Genomic DNA, 17,809 nt, shown 5'->3' on the forward strand with positions numbered 1-17,809 from the left:
TTCATCTATTGAAGATATTCTAGTGAGTGATCTATAGGATCCAGACTAAACCTATTTAAGACCTTTTATGCCTCAGGCAACGATATTAATCGGATTGGCGTGCAAACTATGCAAACAAGTGGGCGGGATGACTCCGAGGCTTTTTTGTGCTCTTCTTTGATAACAGGATCGTCGCGTTTCTTTGGTGCTATTTCTGGAGACGGTATCTAAGGACCTCTCCTGACTTCTCTCAGTTTACCTTCACCAACATTGGGCTCAACGGGTTGTTGACACATTTAACGTAAAACAGCCCTGCCGCTTTACCACCGGCTCTTCACGAGAACTAGTTCTTGCGATTATCTGGAGCGATAAAGAATTCGTTGCTAACACTCCCTACAGCAATGGCTCCCAAGCAGAAAGCTGGGCAAAAGCCGAAGCCCAACGTGGCGGAGGAAGTGGAAGAGACGTTCCAAGCTGTGGTAAGTCTAGCAGTTGGCAAATAGTTGCGTGACTGTTCTTGCCGAAGTCCTCTCTATATCCTTTATATATTTTCTAACTGTGGCTTTGCTTAGGTGCTCGCAGATACCTTCGAGACGAGATTCGAGCCGTTCACCCGTGATAAGCCTCGTGTATGTTCCCTACAGCAAAACATTCATGTCTCAAGACCTCACAATTAACGAACGAAATTATTACAGTGCCTTTTGCCGCTCGCAAATACCCCCTTGATCGAATACACCCTCGAATTTCTGGCCAATGCAGGTGTGGAGGAGGTCTTCCTCTATGCTGGAGCGCACTCAGATCAACTGGAGAAATACATCAAGTAGGCTTGCCCTTGAGATTCCCTCTGATACGGATGGCAGAGCTGACCTATATTGCTAGTGCATCGAAATGGAGGGCCCTGTCTTCTCCATTTAAGCAATTTACTTTCCTCAAGTCGACTTCTACCTCTGTCGGTGACGTTATGCGCGATCTGGACGGCAAGCACCTTATTACCGGAGACTTCATTGTCGTGAGCGGCGACGTGATCAGCAACCTGCCCATCGAGGGTGCATTGGCCGAGCACCGGGCCCGCCGAGCACTTGACAAGAATGCGATTATGACCATGGTTTTAAGAGAGGCTGGCCTACAGCACAGGACCAAGTCCACCTCAGTTTCGCCGATTTTCGTCATTGACCCTACCAAGGACCGCTGTCTCCACTACGAGGAAATCGATCGCCATGCAGATGATGAACAATTGTCTCGTCTGAATATTGACGCCGAAATTATTCTTAAAAACCCCGAACTGGATATCCGCCAAGACTTGATCGACTGCAGCATCGATATCTGCACCCCGGACGTGCTGAGCTTATGGTCGGATAGTTTCGATTACCAATCGCCCCGGAAACACTACCTGTTCGGTGTCTTGAAGGATTATGAGCTGAACGGCAAGACTCTGCACACATACATCATCAAGGACCACTACGCTGCGCGCGTGCGCAACCTGAAGGCATACGACGCGATTAGCAAGGATATCCTCTCGCGTTGGACATACCCCTTGTGCCCGGATACGAATTTGCTCCCTGGTCACACCTACACACTTCGTAAGGGCAGCATGTACCAAGAAACCGGGGTGACCCTGGCACGCTCTTGCGTCATTGGGCGCCGCACAGTCATCGGAAAAGGCACTAGCATTGGAGACCGCGCAGAAGTCCACAACTCCGTGCTTGGTCGAAACTGTAAAATTGGCCGCAATGTCAAGCTGGATGGTGCCTACATTTGGGACGATGTCGTGATTGGTGATAACACAGACGTCCGTGGGGCGATTATCGCCGATGGCGTGGTTATCGGCAAGAATTGTGCCGTTGCAGCGGGAGCCCTTCTCTCCTACGGCGTGAAAATCGCAGATAACATCTGGGTGGAGAGTGGGAAGCGTATCACGAAAACTCGAAATGACGGCGGCGTGGGTAAAAATGATCCCGCAGTTGTCGGTGAAGGAGGCGAGGGCTATGAGTTCATTCACGGCGAAGAAGAGGAAGATGAAGATGACGACATGAGCGTAGCATCATCGGGACTTGGTATGTCGTTTCCGAATGAGTCCTCCCGGGTTCAGATTACTAACTTTATGCCATCTACAGTGTACCGCATGCCCAATCTCTCACTTTCTTCCGCCTCCATTTCCACACTGTCGTCTGAGGTGTCTAATACCTCTTGGGCACGATCCGAGCGGAGTAGTTTCTCTGCCGACGAAGATGCAGACAACTTCCACCACGATGCATCAGTCAGTTTGTTTGACAGTCTACGTGAAGGCGTGGCAGCAGATGTGGTGCAGCTTGAGTTGGTCACGCTACGTATGAGCGCCAACGCTTCAGACAACCAGGTCCGTCGCGCTATCGTGACATCGTTCATGAAGCACATCCAGCAGCTCATGGAGGGCGGCAAGGGTGCCGGTCCAGCAGTCAATGAGGTTTTCACGGCATACAAGGAGGTCGTCGAGCGCACTCTATTTGATCGCAACAAGGAACAAAAGAACGACCAGGTTGATTTCCTGCTTTCACTCCAGCAGGATCTTATCCATCGTAACAAGGGTGATACCGTCCTTCTCTTTACTGCCAAGTCTCTGTATGAACTTGACCTTATTGAGGAGGAGGCTTACGACCAGTGGTGGAATGATGAGCGCTCTAGTAACTCCGAGGAATTGCGGACTGTCCGCAGCCAGACCCAGCAATTTGTTGATTGGCTCGCCGAGGCAGAGGAGGAGAGTAGTGAGGAAGAATCCGAGGAGGAGAGTGATGATGAGTAGATACCACATGTTTTTATTACTAAAAATTCCAATACGAGATTCAAAGTTCCTTGTTTTCTTCATGCCAACGGCATTTACTGAATATTAGGAATCTGTGTTATTAAAGTCAGATATAGGTACTATGTTCTTGAAAGCGTAACTTGGTTCTGAGTTATAATCCATGGAAGCCTACAGAGGCTAGGGCTGTACTAATGAAGCGAATAAGTGGAATGATTCATACCTGAGTCAATGGGCTGAAAAAGGCTACCTACAGACATACATCAGCTGACCAATCTTGGAATGTTTTTTTTTTTCTGTTCATGAACTTTTGTTTTTATGTTGTAGTCTTCAAATGCAATAGAATTCTATGGAGTATACGGAATATAGATTCCAACCATCTCAAAGCCGAAAGTCGTAATCCCTTCGAACACCGGTTCGAGCCGCCTTCGGGGCCAACAGCCCGGAGATCTTGCGCTTCCCCACCCCCCTCTATCCGTGCCCGTCACAGGTTTTACCCAGTGACGTCTGGCCCGATCTCCCATTTATAACATCCCCCTTGCCGGCATCTTTGCCGTTACGTTCACCACGCCTCCAATAACGCGAAAGAGAAAGGCGGCTGAGGCGATTGCGGACGAGGCACTGCCAAAAGCCGCCCACGGCTCCCGGAAATCCACTTTTGCGTCCGACCGGCGCTCCCACCAAAGCGAGTCAATAGCGACCGCCACAGAAATCACAGAGAGAGAAAGTACCGCCAGTTCCGGCAACAAGAGGAGGCTCTCCGCGACGCCCACCACCGTCAGTATGGACTCTGACGATGAATTCATGAGTGACGTCTCTAGCCAAGATGATTTCTTGGGTACCCAGGGCTCTGATGATGAGAGCTTAGGTGAAGGTGCGTGTTTTCTAATCTTTGCGTTATTTCCTTTGTGTCTTTGTTCACTGTACTGTTCACTGTTCACGTTTTGAGTATGGCGATTAACAAGCTGTGCATGGGGAAGCAGACTTCGATGATCTCGACGCCGGGTTTTCGGACGATAAGGACCTCATCAAACATAAAAAGAAGCCATATGAAGTCGAGTACAAGGTTCTCGACCCTCCAGATATCGATCATGAACAGCTTGGCCAGGTCAACGAGGTCTGCGCCATCCTTGGACTACCGCCTGAGTCGGTGGCGATATTGTTGCGGTACGGACGGTGGAACAAAGAAAAGTTGATCGAGTCATATATGGAGCATCCGGAAGAGACGCTGGAGGAGGCTGGACTTGGGCAGAACTTTGAGGGGACCGCAAAGACCGAGCGCGTCCCTGGCTTCATGTGTGACATCTGCTGCGAGGACGGTGATGACCTCGAGACGTATGCCATGCGTTGTGGTCACCGATATTGTGTCGACTGCTACCGGCACTACCTGGGGCAGAAAATTAAGGAGGAAGGAGAGGCTGGCCGAATCCAGTGTCCGGGCGATGGCTGTAATCGCATCGTGGACTCCAAGTCGCTGGATCTGCTCGTGACAAAGGAGCTTCAAGGAAGGTACGTGTTTTATTCTGCATGCTTCTTTTAGTTGGAAGGGAGCGTTTGCTAACATGTATTTCACTACAGATATCGCGAACTTCTAACTCGGACCTACGTTGACGATAAAGAAAACCTGAAATGGTGTCCAGCACCAAACTGTCAATACGCCATTGATTGTGGGGTAAAGAACCGTGATCTCCGTCGCATAGTTCCAACAGTGCGATGTTTCTGTAAGCACGAGTTCTGTTTCGGATGTTCCCTCAGCGACCACCAGCCCGCGCCATGCACGCTGGTCAAGATGTGGCTACAGAAATGTGAAGATGACTCCGAGACGGCCAACTGGATCTCGGCAAACACCAAAGAGTGTACTAAGTGTAACTCGACGATCGAAAAGAATGGTGGCTGTAACCACATGACCTGCCGCAAGTGCAAGTACGAGTTCTGCTGGATGTGTATGGGTCTCTGGTCCGAGCATGGCACGAGCTGGTACAACTGCAACCGGTACGAAGAAAAGTCAGGCGCAGACGCGCGCACAGCTCAAGCCAAATCGCGTTCCTCCCTGGAGCGATACCTGCATTACTATAATCGGTATGCGAACCATGAACAGTCTGCCAAGCTCGACAAGGATCTGTACCTGAAGACGGAGAAGAAGATGACTAGTCTTCAGTCGCAGTCTGGTCTGTCTTGGATTGAGGTGCAGTTCCTAGACACCGCGTCGCAGGCCCTACAGCAGTGCCGCCAGACCTTGAAGTGGACTTACGCATTTGCATTTTACCTTGCTCGGAACAATCTGACTGAGATTTTTGAGGACAACCAGAAGGATCTGGAGATGGCTGTCGAGAGTCTCAGTGAGATGTTCGAGAAGCCCGTTGCCGAACTGGCAGGACTCAAGGTCGATATCCTGGACAAGACTGCTTATTGCAACAAGCGCAGGGTGATTCTCTTGAGTGATACTGCTGAGAACCTGAAGAATGGTAAGTGGGAATTTCACATGTATTTTCCCTACATTGCTAACACGTGTTTTTTTTTTAGGAGAGTGGTCGTTTAACATTGAGTGGTAAATCACAACCCACTCTAACTCTCCACTCGCCGTTGACTACGGACGAGATCTTGACGACGTGAACGACATCCTTTTTTTTTTACAAGAAGCTTCAGCATACCTTTTCCTTTTCCTCCACCATTACCTCTAAAGCCATTGAGATCATCGCCCTTGCACTGGCTTCGCAGTAGCAACGGTCATATCCATGCATCCCCAGGGCTGACACGGGCCTTTTTTTTTTGTTTTCCCGCTTACTTGAATTACCTGCATGTATCCTCATTTGATGAGGGCTTTTCTTTTGGTGTGTTTTCATCACAGATTCCGTCTTCTCTTTCCTCATTGCCTTGAGTTCAGGCGCAGCGGCTTTTTTTTTACAGAATTGATTATTCTCAGATATTATGAGATGCAGATCGCAGTGAAGTTCTCCCATTCAATGCATCCTTCCTGCGTAGTGAGTGGAAGAAGAACAGGGACTCTGCTCATGTACGCTCCTATATAATATAGAGTGACTCTATAGCATGCAGCCCAAATTGAGATACACCGCGTTCGATCCTACCCCTTGACAATGGAGTCAGGTGTAAGATTTTCCCATGAGAAACAAGGGGCCCTCGTAGAATCCGAGTCAATATAGACCAGATGAGTTTAGTTCGCGGCTTGGGAGTCCCACCGGGCCTCGGCATGCCCCAGTGAAAGATCGCGTGTTCTGCTTTTTGCTTCGCCTCCCGAGTTCGTTGAAACGAGAGGCAAGGTTAGTAATGGACATGAGATATAATATAAACAAGGTACAGCTGGGTATGTATATATGTATAAAGGGAGATGGTTAGAAGTATTTCTATTTCTAATAGAAAATAAAAATCCTTCTGGAAGACCAGGCCGAAGCTCCACTCTATAACAAAATATGAGTTAGGCGAAATGTGGTCAAGGGCGAACGATGGCTTTTTAGGGGGCGGTCTTATCTGATTGATAAAATCAGGGGGTACCGGTTGGGTACCTGTGATGTGGTTGCTACACTGTAAAGGTACTGGTACGGTACTTTACATAAAAAGTTAAGGTGTTGGGAGGGTCTTCCCCTAAACTCCGTCATCGGATGTTTCGGAGGCGATCTACCTGTGTATTGGTACTTACTTGTACGGTGTTTGTCGCTATAGACATGTGTTATTATTGTCCGGAGCTGTACGGAGTATAAGTTACATATATATATTATGTATTATGTATATTATATATGTGTAGTTCGGCCTTTCACTAATATTATGTTGTAAATGTTAGTTCCGAGGCATGAACGGCCGAGGGTCTGGCCGCCGATTCTGAATAAGCGTATGGATACATTCTCCAGGGCAGACGGTGTACGGAGTACTTTTAAAGGGATTGATGTAAGGAGAAGTAGGAGTATAGAAGGAAAATAAGTAGAAAATAGTCTCTAATAATCAAAAGAACAGAAATAATAAGGGTTTATTGTACTCCGTACTCCGTAGTAGAATACTCAAATAATAACATTGAACCAACCTGGGCAAGTCCGTGAATAATTTCCCTAGCGCCGTTTTCCGGGTTTTGCGGCCAAAACACCTAAATTTCCAATATTTCCTCTCGAGGTTATTCCGTTAAAAAAAAAGAAAAAGCAAAAGAGTCTTCCTCTTTTACTTCTATTTTTCATTTCTTCATTTCTGCTCCCATTTTATTGGCTTTTGGTTCTTTTACTCTTTTGTTGGTATTGTGACTGTGTCTCCGCGGGATCTCCAAGCCAATCCCCGTTTATCTCATCTTCACTTTTCCCATTCCTCCACCTCCGCCACAGTCAACCTCCCTTCCTTTCCGCACGAACTCTTCATCTGCTACAGCTGCGCCTTGAGCTAGCGGAAGCTCCATGGCGGCTTCCGATCAGATCCCCGGACAGGAATTCGAGTATGTCGCTCTCTGATGGATTTTTTTCCCCAGGCACTCTGGCGCCGGGATCGCTGGAATGAACACATGGACAAACACATTTTATTTTCTGGTGATATGATGTGCTCAAGCAATTGCTTGATGGTCCATGTTGAGCATCCTGACTTTCTTGTTCGCCCTGTTGTCGCTCTGCGGGATCCGATCTCGTGGCCTAAGCTAATGTGATATATTCTGTTTTAGCTATGAAGCCTTGCCTTCCAACTATGGCCTCAGCCAGAATATGCTAGCTGGTGCTTTCGCGGGGATCGCGGTATGTTTATATGGTTATTGAGGGTTTTTTGGGAGGATTTTTGGCTGATCAAATAAAAGGAACACTCGGTGATGTACCCTGTTGACTTGCTCAAGGTAAGTTTGGCTTCTGGTTGAAGGCCTTGGAACTGGGAAAAAGAATCGAGCGCTGACCATTTTGCCGTTGCTAGACTCGCATGCAAATCTTGACCCCTTCAGCTGGCGGTCTCTACACCGGATTGACCAACGCGGTCTCTACAATCTATCGAGTTGAGGGCTGGCGGACACTATGGAAGGGAGTCTCGAGTGTGATTGTCGGCGCAGGTGTGTATATCGTGGAAATTTCCTGTGAAAGACTCAATTCTGATTCGCAACGATAGGTCCCGCCCACGCGGTCTACTTCGGTACATATGAGATTGTGAAGGAAATGGCTGGTGGTAATGTCGACGATGGACATCATCCCTTGGCTGCCGGTACGTTTTTCGGAACTGTCGAATTGATTTTTTGTGCAATAACTGACGTGACTATCGTGCAGCTATGAGTGGAGCGGCCGCTACCATTGCCAGCGATGCGCTGATGAACCCATTTGATGGTAAGTGACCCGTGCGAGGCAATAAATCCCGCCCAGCTAACTCGTTCTACAGTGATGAAGCAACGTATGCAAGTCCACGGCTCAGTTCACAAGACCCTGGCGCAGTGCGCCAAGACCCTCTACCGCACCGAAGGTCTCCAGGCCTTCTACGTCTCCTACCCTACCACACTTTGCATGACCGTGCCCTTCACGGCCACTCAATTCGTTGCCTACGAGTCGATCTCGAAGATCATGAACCCCAAGAATGATTACGATCCATTCACCCACTGCATCGCAGGTGGTCTGGCCGGTGCTTTCGCAGCTGGTCTTACCACTCCCCTTGACGTTGTAAAGACCCTCCTTCAGACCCGTGGCCTCGCAGAGAGTGAGGAGGTGCGGTCTGCAAAGGGTCTGTTCAACGCCGCTGCCATCATCAAGCGCCGGTTTGGTTGGTCTGGCTTCCTGCGTGGCATGCGCCCTCGGATTATTTCCACCATGCCGAGCACTGCGATTTGCTGGTACGTCCCATTCCGGCATTCAGTTCTTTTGAATATTTGATTGGACATTTACTGACTTCTTTTCTAGGACATCATATGAGATGGCTAAGGCATACTTCAAGAAGCACCTCGACTAAAAGAACCCCGACTTGATCCTCTCGCATGGCCGCTCGCCATGGGTTCTATCCACCATTCCCGATAGACCTACTTGTTCGATATACCACGTTTGTGTGGGCACCATATAATCTTTCTTTGATCTCTTCGGGCGATATGGGTCTGTTCTTTTACAATATGTTCTGGATATGGGGGGTTGGGCGGAGCCCAGCAACCCTCCTTGTGGCGCATCTCGGGCTAGCAGAGCCCGCATTTCGATCTTGTTGCATGTTTAGGGCTTTTTATGAAAAGCGATTCGGCAATGTATAGTTTTGGGAACAACGGGACACGGCCACTTTCGACTTCGGAGATTAAATCTGGTGCTTGATTTTTATTTTTTATTTTTGGATTCTTCGATGCTTCCTTCCATTCGATGTGTCCTATACTGTGACCGGCGTTGGAAAAAAACCCTCGTGGTTTTTATTTTTGGTTTCTTTGAGAGGGCTGGGTTCTCTGTGGCATCACTATAACTTACGTTTTTTTTTTTAGGATCTTGCTTGTACCCATAGACGTGAGGAATTTAGAGATGATATCTGAGGTTACCATTTTAATTGATTTATATAATAATGCTACTGTGTACATGTAGTTTCACTGGACGCATGCGTAACTCCCGAATCGACGACGTCACGCGAAAAATCCTCCCCCCTCCAACTGCGGGAGATCATCGCTTTCACCAACTCCACCAACTTGTCGTGAAATGGATGCAGGCAGGCCTGTATATTCCTAATGATGCGCCCACGGCCTGCGTCCTCCTTGCAGAAGACGTACGACGAGTGTTATCTCGCGTGCTCCACTGCCGTGTACTTTGAGGGCCAGGTAAGTCCACGAGTTCGACACCAGTTTCCTGAGGCTCATAATACTAGAACAACGAAGAGGAAGCATTGCGGTCCTGGAGATCTGCCCTTGAGACTATCTACCATCACAATGCCCGTCGTGTACCGTCGAACTATACCCCGAAATCTGAAACCGAGAGAGCCCTGCAGGACTCCATCCGGGCGCTAGAGGTTCAATGCCGAGAACGGGTCGATCTACTAGGCGCCCTCCAAGCAAGCAGGAAAGAATCCGCAGAGGCAAATGGAAGCAAGGCAAATGGCAGCAAAGAGAGCGCAACACTCGTCAAGGGCGTCAAGGGCGTCAAGGGCAAGTCAATCCCCAGCATACCGCCGCCATCGTCTTCCAACACTCCTGGCTGGATCGGAGATGGGACAATCCCTGCCGTGGGGTATACAGACCTCTCCAAACCGGCCGCCATACCCGGTCGACCTATGCTTCCGACGAAACAAAGCTATGACTCGCCGCCAATTTACGACGATCCTGGTCCAGTGACCTTGTCAGCGGGTGGAGCGCCTGCATTGCGTGTGCACTCGAACTCTTCGGGCAAAACGAGATCGCGTGGCTCTAGCCCCGAGCGCCGGAAACCTATGTTGACAACCCTGCGCAGTAGCGATGGCAAGAAGAGTGTCAAGAAAGTCAAGGTTGCATCAAAGAAAAAGGATTCGAGACCTGCTGCCTCCACGGCTGCGGGACTAGCATGGGGTAGCATCTACCGTTCTGCATCGGGCGAGAAACCTGTGAGCGATGCGGCCCTGGCTTCATCCAGGCAAAGCGCCGCCCATGATCCCAGTTTCCGCCGAGAGGCAGGACCAAGATCTAGTACTGGGGACGAGCGTCCGCAGCCGAGAATTCGTGTTTCCCGTGACCATCTATCCGAGGACCGAATTCCTGCTGCCCATTGGCGAGAGCCTCCTCGTTCATCTCCGAAGAGATCCTCGCCCAGACCGTCTACTCAATCGCCTAGTCCGCTACCGCCGCGGGGGCCTCGACCTCGACCTCCACCTGAAAGCCCTAAAATACAACATCCTCCTCATTCAATGTCTATGCCGAATCCGGCAGACTTTGCACCACCACCTAGACCATCCATCAAACCCAAGCCTGTGGCCTTGCGATCTTCCCAATCAACAAGCCATCCAATACAAGCCACCAAGTCCGAGAATTCTTCTCGGAGTCTCACTCCTCGACTCGACCGGGAAGTAAATTCCTCCAACAATAAGCCGCGGACAACATCTGCGCCTAGGCCCCCAAGAATTGACGAACCAGCCCGCGTTTCTTCATCATCTGCTATCGGTGATGATCTCCATCGTGATGTCGACCGGCTGGCCATCTCTCAAGGAAATAGCGATAGTGCGATACGACGAAAAGCCCCACCAGTCAAGCGGCAAGAGACACCAACACCACTGTCAAGCGACCCAGAGTCTTCAGATCAGCGGACCGCAGCAAGCGACGCAGAGGACGAAGATGAGGAAGCAGACAGTGAATACTTGAAAATCATGGAAAAATTGCCTAGGGGTGTGGATCCCCAGGCAGCAAAGCAAATCCTGAACGACATTGTAGTGCGCGGCGACGAAGTACATTGGGATGACATAGCAGGCTTAGAAGGAGCCAAAAAGGCCCTCAAAGAAGCAGTCGTCTACCCATTCCTCCGTCCAGATCTTTTCTCTGGTCTCCGCGAACCAGCTCGCGGAATGCTCCTCTTCGGGCCCCCCGGCACAGGCAAAACGATGCTCGCACGGGCAGTAGCCACAGAATCCAAGTCAACCTTCTTCTCCATCTCCGCCTCAAGTCTAACATCCAAATGGCACGGCGAAAGCGAGAAGCTCGTGCGTGCCCTCTTCGGGCTCGCCAAAGCCCTCGCTCCATCCATCATCTTCGTCGACGAAATCGATTCCCTCCTCTCTGCCCGATCATCCGGCTCAGAGCACGAGGCTTCCCGCCGCTCCAAGACTGAATTCCTGGTCCAATGGTCCGACCTCCAGCGCGCAGCTGCAGGCCGCGAACAAACAAGCCGCGAGAAGAAGGAAGGCGATGCTAGTCGTGTACTCGTCTTAGCGGCCACCAATATGCCATGGGATATCGACGAGGCTGCTCGTCGTCGCTTCGTCCGTCGCCAGTACATCCCCTTACCTGAACATCATGTCCGCGAGCAGCAGATACGCAAGCTTATCGGTCACCAGCACCACGAGCTGAGTGATGCGGATATCCAGGTTTTGGTACAGGTGACAGAAGGTATGTTGTTTCCTCCCCTGTAACCTTTCTTTTTTTTGTCTGGTTCGTCTTTCTAACTGAAATTCTCCCAGGCTTCTCCGGCTCAGACATAACAGCCCTCGCCAAAGATGCGGCCATGGGCCCCCTGCGAAATCTGGGCGAGGCCCTTCTACACACACCCATGGACCAGATTCGCGCCATTATCTTCCAGGACTTCGAGGCAAGTTTGTATTCCATCCGGCCTAGTGTATCCCACGACGGACTCCGGAAATATGAAGATTGGGCGAAAGAATTCGGTGAGCGAGGCGGATAGAGTAGATTTAGATTTACTCATCTTGGACTTTTTTTGGTTCTGCTCTTGTCTCTATTTGACTCCCTCTTAGGTTATCCCTCTATCCTCCTTGTCGGAGACTTTGTATGTTCGATACGATTATAGGAATGGAATAGTGATTTTTTTCTCTCTCTGTTCTCCATGGCCTTTCTGGTGTCTATTTTCTTATATTCACCTAATCCTAGGTGTGTACACTCTCCATATCCTCCTCCCCTACCTCGGGCGTGATCTAAGTAGTCTAAGATCGGAATCGACCCGCCCTCTACCTATTATATTTGAGGCTATATACACGGGGAATATCTTCAATTTCTGGAATGTAGAGATCTGTACGGTCGGAAGCAGCCAGGCCTAGATGCCAGAGAGGTAGGTTCAGACACAGCATCCAAGTTAACAGGAAGAGGAAGTTTGTATCATTAGAATAGTTTCATTTACCTGGGTTCTCACCTGGGTTCTCAAGAAAATCCACGGGTAGGTACACTATTTATTAAGGTCTCCGTGATAGTAATTTGAGCATTTTAATCTTCAGACTTCAAATGCAGCGTGGGTTTTCCGAGGTATTTTATTCTTGTTTTAGTACGGAGAGAGGTATCTACAGTGACGGTCCATAAGTTTCAGCACCCTCGTTGGATACCGCCTTCCTATATAGTATAACCCGTAGTCATACCGCTCAAAACTTTAGGCTTTTGGTTGGTGGAATCAGGGCGGGCAGAAAAAAGGGTGCTGAAACTTAGGGTCCGTCACTGTAAATTATGGCTCAGCTCAAAAAGTGCCCGGGTAAGCAGCAATGTGTCAAACCAAATTATGGGAGCCAGACTTTAGTCTGCGTTCTAATAGGGTCCCTGTCCCCAATATCACAGCCAAGTACTTCTAGCGCGAAGCTAAAGGCGCACCTAAATTGGGGTTATGGGGCTGTGTAGCTGCAGGTGGTCGGGGTGTGTTTCCATTGTACATTTAGATATGAATTAAGTACAGACCTTGGAACTGTACAAGGAATATATAGATCAACTCAACAACACTCGGATCTCCCCTGTCGTTCGAGGGAACAACGATCTCAAACTCCATTGTTCGTCCTCGCCCTCTTCATCCTTCTCGGTCGCTTCTATCCTGCCATCGGATTTACCGCTCTGACCACTGACACTGGTCCCAGCCCCAATGGCCACATTCACAGTTCCCCGCGCCTCGTCGGCGGCGATAATCATGCCTTCAACAAACTCGAAATCACGGCAGAATGCTTCAACCGCATCCTCGGTCACGCTCTGAATCAGGGAGAGGCTTTGGATACGCTTGAGGTTATCGGTTGCGTCCATAAGTGCAGATGGGAGGAAGTCGTCGAGTTGTTGGCTGGATGTGATTAAGGACTCTGGTTGGAAAGCTGGGAGACTGGCCAGGTCGGCTAGATGGGGTTTCTGCTGGTCTGGCTTCTCGGTCTTGTCTTCGGCAGTGTCTGAGAAAGGCTCCAGGGCTTCTAAGAGCGTCTCGAGACCAGAGGTATCGAGGAGGAAATGGTGTTGTGTGTCGAGAAGATCGCTGCGTAGGGTTGATAGGGCAGCAGAAATGGGAGGGACGTGCGTGGAGCTTGCGAAGGGGAATGGTGATATAGCTGCGCGTGCTGTAAGGAGAATGTTGGTGCGGTAAATGGACTGCGCTGTGGTGGTTTGAAGTTCATCGGATGAGGACCGGGCTAGTGTCAAGAATGGATCGAAGGCGGCTCGGAGGACAGAGGTAAATGGGTTGTCAGTGGGCGTATCTGGAGATGAATCTTCTGGTCCGACGGAAGCCTCGTAGGTCTTCATGAGTACTTCTAGGCCTTCCAATGCATCTAACAAGAACTGTGGGGGCGACAGGTCGTCTGGTGGAGTCAGGGCAACATTATCGCCAGCCAAGGCGCTGATCTGGTCGCGCATCAGAGTCTCAAAGTGGCCAAGAGTGAACTTTTCCAAGGTCTGGATCAGGTCCACTAAGTGCGATTGTGCGCCCACTAGTTTGGTGAATGTTGTGCGATAGAAAGACAACAAGTTCACCACCTTGTAACAAGTAACAGGGTCCTCGTGGCTCTGAATGACGAGCTCTATTCTCTGCCGCAGTGATCGAGACACTCCAGTAAGGTCGCGGTTGACCAAGTCACTAAGTGCCTTTTGGCCATCATAGGCAACTTCCTGGTCTTCGTCGATGCGCGACCAGGGCTCGCTGCTCAGGCCAGCCTGAATCCCCCGAGCGAGTTCGTCCCCATCATCAACAAACAACGACTCGAGAGCCTCTCGTTCTGATACCGTTGTTGAGTGCACCCACGCAAGCATGTCACCAATGTACCGAAGAGGGTCATGCGCTGAGAACTCAATCGGTTTAACAGTGTGATCACCGGCCCCGGGCCCATTGGCCCCGGAAACAGCGTCAGTCAGTGCATAGTGGAAAGCATCGGACAGTACATAGTCCCGTGCCTCCGCAAAGAAGTCCAAGCAGCTGTGGAATAGACTCGGGCGTTCTGCCAGCACCCGTAGAGCGCGGCGAATCGTACTGCTGATGCGAGGGTCTTCTAGATTCAGGGTCCTGAATTCTTTCTGTACCCATCGGTATAGTTTCTGATATGCTGAATTGAGGTTTCGGGTGCTCAGTTCCATCACTTCCAAGCCCAGTCGCTGATTCTCGCCGCCGAGCAAGACTTCGCAATCGTGGTGCACTTGCTTGACACGAGCTAGCACGTCAAAGAACCGCTCGTCAACGGGCTCCTCGGCCGATGTCAAAACCGATAAGTCCTCTTCCGGAACCAAGAAATGTTTCGAAAAGGCTTCCAAGAGCTGTTGTTTGGTCTCGGTCTCTTTCTTTTGTGTCATCAGGGTGCTGGCCTCTTCGAGTACCGGTGTGGTATCCTGCTTCGCGAGGTTGATTCGTTTGCGCATATCATCACATGTCTGATTGAGCGTTGAAACAACCGTTCCGATTCGTCTTAATTGCTATCATTGCCATTCATGAATTAGACTTCCGGCTCCCAATCTCTAATAGAACAATGGGAGTCTCACCTCCGCCACTTTCCCAAAGTCTTTAACAATCTCCGCATTGCAATCGACAACTTCCTTTTGCACATCTAGTCGTAGTTGCCGACGGGTTTCTGCGGTGTTGTGAATGCCCCTCAAGCTCAAAGTCTCGAGGGAGTCCCGAATGTCCGAGTCCGCATACGATGCCGACAGTACCGATGTCAACCGATTGGTGAGGGCATTCGGGCGCTGCGTTGGTGGGGACAATGGAGACGACGCAGTCGGTGTATTAGCACCATTACTGGCGCTGCCACTTGGTGGAAAATAGCTAGTCATTGTTGTTCGAGCAACCTAGCGGAGAGTCGGCGAGGGGAAGTAGAGGACAACCGCGCACTTGGCGCATCGACCGCCTTCCCCGTATCTTATCGTCAACACATTACTCTATTTGTTTCCCCTCCTGATTTGTCTCAGTTCATTTATTTTTGGGAGTGTATTGCTACCTGATCCCATGGATAGTCCACTCGTTTCACCGGCTAAGGCCCGCCAGGCTGCTATCCAAGCTAAAGATTGGGCTTACGTGAACTCCTGGCTTAATCGACAATACGCGCCCAAACCGGTCCCCAAGTTCGAGCGCAATGAAGATACCCTCCGCGTCCTCCTGACCCTAGCTGCAGCCAATGATTCTGCAGATGAAGAAGCCACTCTACAACATTGCGCGCGCGAAGATGCTGTTGATGCGTACAAAAGACGGGAAGAGTTCGAACGCAATGATCCCCACGAACAACAGAAGAACCAACTCCTTGATGAAGTCGAAATGTGCTTGGATGACAAAGGAAGATGCGATCTAGAAGACCTCGCCGACTCCGCTGCAGCTCTGGGCAATACCTTAAATCCGAACCCGGGAGATCTGGGGCAGTCAATTGTGGAACTCACGGTGGAGGAGTTCGAGGCCCAGGAACAAATTGCAAAGGTGGACACATTACATCGGTACCTTCAGCGAGAGCTGGCACGGCTACAGATGGAGCTTGAGGAATTGAAGACCGACGTGGCGTACGAGACGCCTTCTGATGCACAAAGCTTGACGTCGGAGTGGACACGCGGCACGAAGACACTTGCGATCAAGGTCGGGGAGTACCAAGATCGCATTGCATCACTAGAAAAGGTCCAGCCCCGGGGGCCAACTATTGAGGAGCTGATGGTGGAGGAGGAAAACGTTCTCAAAATGCGGGAGACGGTGAAGGCCCTGCAAGGCCGCGTGAGGGCGTTCCACGATCTTCCCAAGGATACCCCAGGGGCACGGGCAAAGTATAAAGAACTAGAGCGCGAGCTTAGACAGCTTAAGCGACAACGAGATTCAATAGTTGACAGTATAGGCGAGCGGTATTAAAGCCAGTTCTCCTTCTACAACGTTTGGTTTACATAATGAATCGACTTCTTTCACTTGAAATGGTAATGGATTCAAAGAGCAGGTCCCCTGGCTAATAAAAAAAAAAGAAACGCAAATGGTATCGTGAGCTCATGAGTCTTGAGTGCAGGGCTGCCCGAAGTCATGAATGACCATAATGATGGTCACTCACTTAAGGGAGACCATCTTAGTTGCCGCCGAGACCGAGAGCACCCTTGACCTTGTCGCCACTGGAGTATGGTTAGATTATGAGTCTTCGGTTCCAAGAATAGGGCCACTTACATGGAGCTGGTGGCACCGCCCTGGCCGTGATTGTCACTGGCACGCTGGGTCTTGTCAAAGGCCTCCTGACCAGCACCCTTGCTATCATCGGTCTGCAAGCCGCGGGAAGCACGGTCAGTGGTGTCGGTGAAGGTCTCCTTGACCTTCTCCTGGGTAGACTTGGTGGAGTCAGGAGTGAGCTCCTCCTTAGCCTCTGTACGAAGAAGTGGTTAGTAACGATGTCTTGACCGATTGACAGCCAGATAAAGTAGTGTCACATACTGGTGCTGAAATCCTTGCGACCGGCGTCAGACATGATGAAGATTGATTGAAGTTTTGTGGTTGAAAGTAGAAGTAAACTGTGTGGCTTAGTTAATGTAGAAGAAGTTGATGAAGGAAGTACAGCCAGAGAGGGAAAGAGGGGGGTTTATATAGATTTGTTTGTCCTCATTGCGAGCTCCTGAAGAGAGACTACATGACGTCGTTTGTGTTTGCTATCGTGATCGACTTACTTTATTCACAATAGACACCAGATACCAGCTAGGCAATGTGTATACACATCTATTTGGGCCGGGACCCCGGACAAACCACTTCCCTCAAATTTAATAATGGTTCCTCCAATCAGCGTGGCTCCTAAGGCTCAGCTGCAGAGGGCCTTGCGCAAAATACAGGCTGTGGCACCCGATGGCATCATGTTCTCGATTCACTGGATTTGCTTGATGTTATGGATATGACATCATGAAGATATTCCAGGGCACGGTTGCCAAGACTCAAAGGCTTGAGGAGCACGTGATTGTGTATCTCATATCACATGCAGTATAGTCACGTGTTATCACGTAAACCCCCAGGAACGGCTAAGCCTAATTGGGAACAAATACCAACAGGCGGTCAGTGAGACTTGACAGAACTACTCACCGCCTCCGTCACCTGCTCGGGCATCAACTGTAGTCGTCCATGTCCGATCAACTTGTTTCCCTCATTCTCATCCTTCGTTCTGACTCACTATGTGGATAAGACTCGCTCTTCCTCATGTTTTATCGTCACATTCTCTTTGACCATCAATCTGATCGTTATCTTGGTGACAAGACTTTGATTTCATCGTTCTTTCATTGCCTACCATCCAAAC

At 50.0% G+C, this 17,809-nt stretch overlaps 6 protein-coding genes across 6 annotated transcripts; 4 read left to right on the plus strand and 2 right to left on the minus strand.

Annotated features, from left to right (window-relative positions):
* Positions 1-380: 380 nt before the first annotated feature.
* PEX2_104480 (Zinc finger, C6HC-type) lies at positions 381-5,307 on the plus strand (the record flags this gene model as incomplete). Its single annotated transcript, XM_016747717.1, has 9 exons — positions 381-458; positions 552-608; positions 675-799; positions 859-2,033; positions 2,094-2,754; positions 3,346-3,629; positions 3,721-4,264; positions 4,334-5,220; positions 5,279-5,307. 9 exons carry the CDS (start codon positions 381-383, stop codon positions 5,305-5,307), a joined length of 3,840 nt encoding a protein of 1,279 aa, XP_016593204.1.
* Positions 5,308-7,146: 1,839 nt separating this feature from the next.
* mrsA (putative mitochondrial carrier protein) lies at positions 7,147-8,656 on the plus strand (the record flags this gene model as incomplete). Its single annotated transcript, XM_016747718.1, has 8 exons — positions 7,147-7,184; positions 7,404-7,473; positions 7,533-7,568; positions 7,643-7,775; positions 7,832-7,924; positions 7,987-8,043; positions 8,096-8,540; positions 8,608-8,656. The coding sequence occupies 8 exons, from the start codon at positions 7,147-7,149 to the stop codon at positions 8,654-8,656; spliced, it is 921 nt and encodes a 306-aa protein (XP_016593205.1).
* Positions 8,657-9,401: 745 nt separating this feature from the next.
* On the plus strand, positions 9,402-12,027 carry PEX2_104500 (uncharacterized protein; the record flags this gene model as incomplete). Its single annotated transcript, XM_016747719.1, has 3 exons — positions 9,402-9,488; positions 9,536-11,735; positions 11,807-12,027. The coding sequence occupies 3 exons, from the start codon at positions 9,402-9,404 to the stop codon at positions 12,025-12,027; spliced, it is 2,508 nt and encodes an 835-aa protein (XP_016593206.1).
* Positions 12,028-13,046: 1,019 nt separating this feature from the next.
* cog6 (Golgi transport complex subunit COG6) lies at positions 13,047-15,353 on the minus strand (the record flags this gene model as incomplete). Its single annotated transcript, XM_016747720.1, has 2 exons — positions 13,047-14,996; positions 15,063-15,353. 2 exons carry the CDS (start codon positions 15,351-15,353, stop codon positions 13,047-13,049), a joined length of 2,241 nt encoding a protein of 746 aa, XP_016593207.1.
* Positions 15,354-15,525: 172 nt separating this feature from the next.
* On the plus strand, positions 15,526-16,404 carry PEX2_104520 (uncharacterized protein; the record flags this gene model as incomplete). The annotated part of the gene is made up of 1 exon (XM_016747721.1): positions 15,526-16,404. One exon carries the CDS (start codon positions 15,526-15,528, stop codon positions 16,402-16,404), a length of 879 nt encoding a protein of 292 aa, XP_016593208.1.
* A 205-nt stretch (positions 16,405-16,609) lies between these two features.
* PEX2_104530 (heat shock 9/12 family protein) lies at positions 16,610-16,999 on the minus strand (the record flags this gene model as incomplete). The annotated part of the gene is made up of 3 exons (XM_016747722.1): positions 16,610-16,652; positions 16,705-16,897; positions 16,966-16,999. The coding sequence occupies 3 exons, from the start codon at positions 16,997-16,999 to the stop codon at positions 16,610-16,612; spliced, it is 270 nt and encodes an 89-aa protein (XP_016593209.1).
* Positions 17,000-17,809: the final 810 nt, after the last annotated feature.

The sequence above is a fragment of the Penicillium expansum genome (genome assembly GCF_000769745.1).
Source record: "Penicillium expansum strain MD-8 chromosome Unknown contig362, whole genome shotgun sequence".
In the NCBI taxonomy this organism is placed as follows: Eukaryota; Fungi; Ascomycota; class Eurotiomycetes; order Eurotiales; family Aspergillaceae; genus Penicillium; species Penicillium expansum.